A 9,265-nucleotide genomic window follows, 5' to 3' on the forward strand; every position below is an offset into this window, starting at 1 on the left:
TAACAGTGCTGGCTGAAATAAAGTGTCTGCTGCGAATTTCAGCTACTGTTCCTTTCACAAGATTGGAAATTAAGAATTATGAATACGCTTATTTATATATGTTATAGAGTACTCTCTTACACTGCGTCCCAAAATATTGATACACGCTCTAGAAATATGTGTGTAGACAGCGTAAAATGGCAAATCTGTACTATAAATCATCGATTGATTGATTTATTTTACTTAAGATGGGTTTTTTTATATGAAATTTAAATAAGTCTTGACAGTTATATACAAACATATGATTTGGGCTTAGCAAATGAAAGAAATAAGTATTAGGGTATATGCATTGTCGTTTTCAGTGCTTAGAATAGGGTCTCTCTCATGGGCTTGTGGACCTGGACATTGCGTTCGCCGTCGCTGGCGGAGCTGGAGGAGCTGTCGCCGGCGGCGGCAGCGGCGCTAAAGTTGCCGCTGACCCGACGACTCGCGGAATTCTTGCGCTTCTTGCGCTTGCCGCGCTCCAGGTCGAGCTCTGCACAGGAGGTGGACACATTTGATCGGTTCTCGGAGGCGATATCCGCTTCGCCCAGCTCCTGAAAATCGCTGGCAATGGTGGACGTCGAGGTCGCCCGCTTCTGTGCACTGCTAAAGTAATCCTCGACAGCCGGATCCAGTTGTTGGTTTGTCTGACTGGACTCCAGTCTGTAGACCTGGGCGCTGACCTGCACGCTGGCCGGCAGCTTGGGCTTCCGTTTGGCAAAGGGGCTGCCCGGCTTGCTGGCGCCCAGATCCTCGTACTCGGGATCGGTGAGGAACTCGACACTGTCGGCCATCATATTGATCCGCTTAAAGGGCGGTATTTCGGCTATCTTGGGCTTTCGCTTCGTATACGGACTGTTCTCGTAGCTCTGAAAGTTGCCAATCTGTTCGGCGCTCTGCAGATTCTGTGTCTTCAGATGCGCCGCCGGAAAACGTGAATCCTCAATGCTGAAGCGTCGACTGCCCGACTGTGTGCCGTACTCCATGTAGCCGGTGCGACGATGCGGTCCGTATTGCGCGCGACGCTCCTTGTCGCGATTGGCGAGCATCTCCACGCTGCGGAATCGTTGCCGTGTGTCCAGCTGCAGCTCCTCCACCTCCTCGCCGGACAGTTCACCTTCTGGCTGGGTTTGGGAGCGACGCAGCTGCTTGCGATTGCGTTCCGTGACGCTCAGATCCAGCATGGACTTGACGGGCCGCTCCAGCTTGGGCATGCGCAGCGCATCCTCATACGAGGGCAACAGGCTAATCTCCTGCGTCTGCTGCAACGTCGTCGTCGACTCCTCACGCAGCATGCGCTCGTTGATGTCGCGTCTATGGAATAGGTGCATAAGGATTTGGGTTTCGACCTTGCCTTTGGGCATGGAACTTACATGCGTCGCAGCTCCTCGTGATTCTCATCGTATTCCCTGCGATTCTGGCGCTGCTTGTGCTTGCGCATCAACTTCCGGAAGCAGCCATAGAGTAGGGCCAATAGACCGAGGCCCAGAATGCTGAGCATTATGGTCGACCAGACCTTCTCCCCGCTGCTGCTGCGCACGCTCACCGTCCAGTCGGACATGCAGGCATAATCCCACAAATTGCCATAGTACTTGGCAGGCGAGGCACAACGCAACTGATGACGATCCCTGAGCTGCAAAGAGAAACGGATGATTCCCAGATATCAGACAGACTCTCGGCTCAACTCACCTTGGCCGGCTTGGCGGTCAGAAAGTCATAGAATTCGACAAACAGCGGATTCTGGCACTCGCATATCCAGGGATTATCGCCCAGCCACAACTGATCCAGAAACTTGTTCGCACGAAAATAAACTGGAGGTATGGGATTCGTCAATCGATTACCATTCAAATGCAAGTCCGCCAGCTCGGGGAAGCCGCGGAAGCTGCTGTTCCGTATGGTGGATAGCCTGAAAGAGGAGCTCGGAATATAAGGATATAAGGAATAAGGAACCTCACCTGCAGTTGGCCAGATTCAGCTGTTGCAGCGTTTCCGAGCGCATCAGATTGGGTATATCGCTGATCAGATTATGGGACAAGTCCAGCTTCTGTATGGCCGAGAGGCCGGAGAGCGCATTGCTTTCGATGTAGCTTATTTCGCACCAGCTCATGTTGATCAGACGCACCGAATTGGACACAATTTTCGTCAGCTTCTGTATGATATTGCGGCTGAGGTTCAGCTCGAGCAGCACATCGTTGCCGATGATGAGATTGCGATCGAGGTAGGCGATCTCATTGTACGCCAAGTTCAAATGCTTGAGCCGCTTCAGCTGACTGAAAGCCTCGTTGCCAATTAGGCGCAGCACATTCTTGGACAGATCCACCAGCTCCAGCAACGTATTGTTGGCAAAACTCTGCTGATCCAACGTGCGCAGCAGATTCCCGCTCAGACTTACCTCGACGAGCGCGGGCAAGCCGCTCAGATCGATCTGATCCAGATTGCAGAAGGAGGCGTCGAGGCGGCGCAGCTCAAAGGACACGATCAGATCGTCGTCCACGCTGCCAAACTGCAGGGCAGTATTATGCGACAAGTCGAGCACCTCCAGGCTGGGCAAAGCCTCAACAAAAGCGGAGCTGAGGCGCTGCAGGCTGCAGTTGCTCATGTCCAGCTCGCGCAGGCTGCGCGACGGCAGACGCAGCAGCTGGCCAAGCTGATTGTTGGCTAGCGAGAGACGCTGCAGATTGGGCAGCTGATTGACCAACAGATCGCCGCCAACGGAGCTGATCTGTGCCATGGACAGATCCAGTTCGCTGAGCGACTGGCTGTTCAGCTCTTGGCCGGCATTGTCGCCCCCAAAGCTGCCCAGCCGATTGCCACGCAGGCTCAGCTGCTTCAGACTCGGCGCATATTTGAACGCCTGATTGGCATTGATTTCCTGCCAGGCCACGATCGAGTTGTTGGCCAGCAGCAGAGTACGCAGCGATACGAAACCGATCAGAGCATCTGCCGCCAGACTGGCTATCCGGTTGCCCGATAGATCCAGATAGAGCAGCGAATCCATATCGGCATATTGTCGCGGAAATTCTTCAAAGCTGTTGCCCGACAAATCCAAATGCTCCACGGGCAGACTGTCAAAGTCCGGATAGGTTTGTAGACCGCGTCGCGAGCAGTTCGCATAGAGACTGTCGATCACCCAGCTGCACTTGCACGCAGCCGGACAATCCACCGCAGCAGCAGCAGCCACCATAAACATCAGCAGGAGCAGGAGTAGGAGCTGCATTTGCCTGAAGAAGCCAGAGAGGAGCAACAAGTAAATAAATGTAGTGCAATCAGCTGTGGAGCGTCCCCCCCTTCCCCACACAATTGATAGTCTGTTTATTGCGCATGCATTTTATTTGGCTCTTATCGTTATCAGAGCGAGTGGCAAGCAGGCGAGAGGGCTCGACTGGCAAATACCCTGCACAAATTATATATATGGTATGTACATTATCTTGAGCTATAAAAATTGTATTCTTTCATAAGTTGTGTATTTATTGTCCGATCGCTATGAAATTGTTTGAGCTTGGAATCTTCTATTCGAGTGTGAGAATATAGCAAAAATTATTTTAAAAAATTCATGTCCAAAAAATATTATATAAGTATATGCGTATACCGTTCGTCCGTTGTCTGATTAACTATATACATATATACTTTCTCATTCCGTTCGATACACAAAATAACGATATTGTTGGGGTTGGGAGGATCTTTTCAAGTGTGGGAATATAGCAAAAAATTGTACAAATCAAATGCAAGTCAAAAAAATGTGTTTAGCTCTTAGCTCGTCTGATTAACAACCTATATAGACAGTATACATATATACTGCCTTACACAAAATAACGATATTGTTGGGGTTGGGAGGATCTATTCAAAATATATATATATATAAATATATATCCGTCCGTCCGTCTGTCATCTGATTAACTTTATATATTCTGCCTCATTCCGTTCGTTACACAAAATAACAATCCCCCCCATTTTGACCATTCACTTTGCGTACAGGGTATCACACAAAAAGCGGACACAATGCGAGCGTTATTTTTCTTTTTACATATATTTGGTTTTGGCTTATACGCATTTGGTAATTGCGTCGCTTTGGCCCGAATTCGCAGTTTTGGCCTATTAATGACGTCACGCTTCGAATTTATTCACCTGCTTTGAAAAAAACGTTGTAATGGCTTTTTCTAATCCCACAACGCTTCAGAGCTTATCTTATCGATGCTCGGGATGGGGTTGGAAATTGAAATTGGAGCACCCCAAACACGAAGCACTCGGGCAGCACATAAAAAACAAATACTTTTTAATTTAATTTGCGTTTTTTTTTCTCTCGACTATTTCGAAACACTGAAACGCGTGATTTGAGTAAGTGAATAAAAGTCTACATTTTATTGGGGCTTCCAAAAACTAGCTTGAAGGCGTTTTTTTTCTTTCTTTCTTTCTTTCTTGTGTGTGCAATGTCTTCCCAATGTCGCCTAATACTGACTGAATGAAACAAATTACTCACCTGCCGCAACGGCGAACGTTTTTATTTCTGATAAGATAAGCCCCTGATAACGATAGTGCGCGCTCAGTGTTGGGCAATCCCTGCAGCTCTCTCTCTCACTCTCTCTCTCTCTCCCGTCAAGTGTGTTGTAAAGCAACGAAAAATACTGGTTGGCGAAATTAACAAAATTATTTCGGTCAAGTTTAATAGTTGATTGATGAGCCTTTATTGAAATGGTTATCATATGAAATTTACTAACAATTAATTAACTATTCGCTGTAGAATATGAAATATAAGTTAATTTATTAGTTTCTCACAATGTCAATCTTTATCAAATTATTTTCAGGCTAAAAAAAGGTTATAATCGATTTGAAAAGAGTAAACGTTATTCTCGCACTTAATAATCATAATTATAATAATCATATAACATTTTCGTGTCATTAATATAAACAAAAAGTTGACTTGAGGTTACGATTTTCAACCTTTAGTATATATATTATACTATATATATTTATTTCAAAGATCAGCTTTTTTAAAACCTTTGAATTCAGTTGAACTCAGATATAACTGTCAATGTCAATAAAATTATTTTCAGGCCAAAAAAGGTTATCATCAATTTGAATAGAGTAAACGTTATTCTCGCACTTTTAACTAACGTTTCCCCTAAATAATCATAAATATTGTCGTGTCTTTAATATAACTAAAAAGTTTACTTCAGGTGTCGTAAGTTAGCCTGTAATATATATATATTATATATATTTATTTCATAGATCAGCTTTTTGAAAACCTTTGAATTCAGTTGAACTCAGATATAACTGTCAATATCAATAAAATTACTTTCAGGTTAAAGAAGGCTATCATCAATTTGAATAGAGTAAACGTTATTCCATCCACATATAACAAAAAAGTTAACTTTAGGTTTCCTTTCTCAGCCTGTAGTATATATATTATATATATTTATTTAATAGATCAGCTTTTTTACAAACTTTGAGTTCAGTTGAACTCAGGCTAAATAACAATTCAAGCATAAATCTTTTCAATGCTCCATAAGGAAGCTCCATTCACTTGTCGCCAAAATCTTGGAAAATAAAAAAAAAAAATAATACAAAATAAAAATAAGTAAGCTTTGGCAAAATGTCGCGATGTGGTCGCTTAACGCTGACTCCAGCTGGCATGTGATGAAGTGCAACTGCAAATTACTTCAACTGTGACTGCGACCGCGTGAGGCAGGAGCTACTATGACTACTTTATATATACAACCGACTGATAGGGCATTAAAATTACCCTTACTCGCGCAGCTGTACCCTACTCTTCTCTCCTCTCGACAGTGGCTGCAGAATGTTGCCAGACACCTTCTAACCGGATTTATTGTAATGAAGCGTGCGCAAAACAGAAACGACGCTTTCGCTCAGACAGAGCGATAAAAGATGCAGTGCCAAATAAAAATCCGGACAACCAACAACATTTGCCACAACAACAACAGCAGCAACAACAAGAACAACAACAACAAGAACAACAAAGACAGCAACAACCCAAACTGACGTGTTGACAGCAACATATTTTGTGTTGTAGAGCCAAAGGAAAGGGAGGAACGCAATGTCACACACAAAAAACTAAGGTGACAAAGACTATAGTATTACAGGGCGTCGACTATTGTATGCCCTATAAATATATACACATATTTGAAAAAAATTTTTAAAGATTTTCGTGGGAAAAAGATTGTAGTAAATCTGAGCGTTGACTATTATATACCCTATACTTATATAAAAATTCATTTAACTGTGCGTTGACTATTATATACCCTAAACATATATAAAAATAAGGGAAGAAATTGTTGATGTTTTTCATATAATTTTTGACCAGCTGAAAAAGGCTGTAGCATAGTTGAGCGTTGACTATTATATACCCTATACTTATATAAAATATATATAAATATTGGAAGAAATTGCCAATGTTTTTCATATATTTTTTATATATTAAATAAATTAAATATTTTATATTAATATTTCTTTAGTTCGAATTTTTTAAAATGAATCAATAATTAAATATTTAATACGAATATTTCTTTAGTTCGAATTTTCTAAAATAAATCAATTAAATATTTCTTAATTAATAACATATCTTACGTCATTTACTGTGCCGAGCTAATCAATATATGCGAGCTACCCTAGGTTAGTGTATGAAGGAAAAGAAAATGATTTTGAAAAGCGTTAGCAACGTTACCAAATACAATAAATAAGTTGACGCTTTGCTTTTAAGGCAATCAGCTCGAAGAAGAAGAAGCAGCAGCAGCAGCAGCGCGAAATCGTCGAAGTAGAATGCAGAAGTCAGCGCAACGCCGAACTGATAAGCGCGCGCCCTGACAGGATGTAGCCGAGGCCCCCCCGCTTCCCCTCGCTTACCAACCCAACCCCCGTCCCCGTTGAACTATTGAATGCGGTCTGTCAGGCTCGTCAAGCGACAAATTCGGTTGCCCGGGCAGCAGAAGCCGCAGCAGCCACGCGCTCGCGGATAACTGCACAGATAATGGGCCAGCAGTGGGAGGAGCGGTCGGCGAGAGAGAAAGAAAGAGAGAGAGAGGGGGAGGGGGGAGAGTCGTGGCGTTTTAATGAAGCGCAAGGATTGGGCGGGTGGGCGACGGGATAATTAGCGGCTCGGGCCATGCAAAGCCGCGCGCGTTGGTTGTCCTTGGCCGCAGAACGTTGGGAATTCGCACAGTTGGAATCACAAGCCAACATCCTTGGTCCTTGACTCCGGCTCGTCCCTTTGTTAATGGATTGATTTTCGAAATTTCTCTCTCATCTAATCTGGTTGTCGCTTGATGCCTGCTTCGCTTTTTTTTATGGGCAATTTCTTGCTGCTTTTTAATAAGAAAAGAAGTGCTTTTTATTTATTTTTCGGTTTTTTTTTTTATTGCCGCACTTACTTAGCGGCAAAATCCCCGCCCAAGTCCCTGCACTCTCGCCCGCCAAAGTGCAGCCAAAAAGTTTTGTCCTGTCTTCAATGACAGCTGCGCTGGCCACAGATAAGCGCTGCCCCGCCCCGCCCCTCCCTGCTCCCCGCCCGTCGCTGCCAGGGGCTGTGACAGAAGTCGCGATAAAGTAAATTGCCTGCCGCTTCTGTCCAGCTTCCAGGTGAGCGGAAGTCAGCTGGCAATTCCTGCTGACTATCTGACTGCCTGTCCAGAGCTGCTCAGATAGCTTAGCACACAAATGTAGCCAAGTATTTGACACTCACACACACTTACACACACACGCACACACACACCCGATGCCATAAAGATAAGTTTGAGGCCACATTATGATTCATTCTAATCGGTCCGCAATGCCAATCGTCATCAGAGTTGGACGCGCAACGACATCGTTTCTATATTTTTTATGCCCCCTCACAAATTAGCTTTTTTATTGTTAGCACTCAGTCGGGGGGCGGGAAAAACAATTTACTTCTATCTGCAAGACGATACGTCACAAGTGGCACACACAAACATAAACACATAAAAGGCCGATAGCAGCAGCTCGCTTTGCATATGGCCTGCGACTTTAAGGCCAGCTCTGACTGTGCTTTAATTATGGACAGAAAATTTTACTCCTAGCATTTCGGTCGGGCGAAATCAAAGCGGCTTAGCACAAATATCTTAAATAGCAATAAATTTCGATTTTTGTACATTTTATGAATTATAAGCTTACCCCTGCTACCCCTGCCACCCCTTTCTTGCCAAGGGGCTGCACCTTAAGCATTCGCAGCGAAAAGTTTCCCCCGCCTCAACGTGCCACAAACTGACAGCCGCCTGGCAAAGATTTAGACAAAGACGCCAGCCATTTACTGTTATTCGCACTGATAGCAAAGTACTAGCTGCCCCCCTTGCCACCCCAGCCCCGCCCACAACCCCTCCCTCCTATAATGCAAACGGGGGCACAGCGTCTTAAGCGAGCATGCCGAGTGGCATTTTAACATTTTTAAGTCGCGACTCCCCCCTCCCCCTCCCCAACCCCAACCCCCGCAACATTTTCCAGCTTCAATGGCGTCTTCAGCTTGCGCCGCAAGCCTTTCGCCAGGATCTGCTACGGCGAGGCGCAGCGCCATAAATCAATTCGTATTAGTTTTATGAAATGTGTACCTGCGGCGTACAATGCCACACACACACACACACACACCAGCATACACACACACCTACAACAGGAAGTTACTGAGTTTATGCGTAACAATTTATGATAAGGTTTTATTGGAAGATGAGCCTTTTAAAAAAGTATACATACTTTTCGATATATCTATATCTATACCTATATCTATATATCTATTCGGATTGATAGAGTCGGGAAATATTTAAATTTGATTTGAGCTCAGCTGTTCCCTTTGTCAATGGGCAAAGCCAATGCAAAGAAGAAGAATTTCAAGAATTCTTCAATTTATTATGAATTTATCAATTTTTTTTTCAATTTCAGGTTCGGTTTACGGTACAAAAATTGGGATTCCTGGATTACTATTTCTATGGAAACAACTTTAATTAAACTTGTATGAATATTTACAATACTACTTACTGTTAAGTCTAACACTTACTGTTAAGTCTATCACTTACTGTTAAGTCTAACACTTACTGTTAAGTCTAACGTAAAAATGTACAAAGATAGGCTAATTCTGTAAACCGATCTGAGAGATCGATTGGATGAGATCTCCGCAATATCCTCCGGATTCGGACTCCTCCGATTCCCAGAAGGGAGATTCCCGGTTCAAATAATCTGCAAGCTTCTCACGATTTCAATATCATGATTTCTTGCAGTGCATAAACCA

At 44.1% G+C, this 9,265-nt stretch overlaps 1 protein-coding gene across 1 annotated transcript; it reads right to left on the reverse strand.

Annotated features, from left to right (window-relative positions):
- Positions 1–186: 186 nt before the first annotated feature.
- LOC135435234 (insulin-like growth factor-binding protein complex acid labile subunit) lies at positions 187–4,467 on the reverse strand. Its single transcript, XM_064692199.1, has 5 exons — positions 4,147–4,467; positions 1,977–3,242; positions 1,711–1,927; positions 1,395–1,654; positions 187–1,335 (listed from the first exon to the last, which is right to left on the reverse strand). Exons 2-5 carry the CDS (start codon positions 3,236–3,238, stop codon positions 345–347), a joined length of 2,730 nt encoding a protein of 909 aa, XP_064548269.1. The 5' UTR covers positions 3,239–3,242; positions 4,147–4,467; the 3' UTR covers positions 187–344.
- Positions 4,468–9,265: the final 4,798 nt, after the last annotated feature.

This window comes from Drosophila montana, unplaced genomic scaffold (genome assembly GCF_035044405.1).
Source record: "Drosophila montana isolate Dmon_TW-CO22-7 unplaced genomic scaffold, ASM3504440v1 contig_3529_1, whole genome shotgun sequence".
In the NCBI taxonomy this organism is placed as follows: domain Eukaryota; kingdom Metazoa; phylum Arthropoda; class Insecta; order Diptera; family Drosophilidae; genus Drosophila; species Drosophila montana.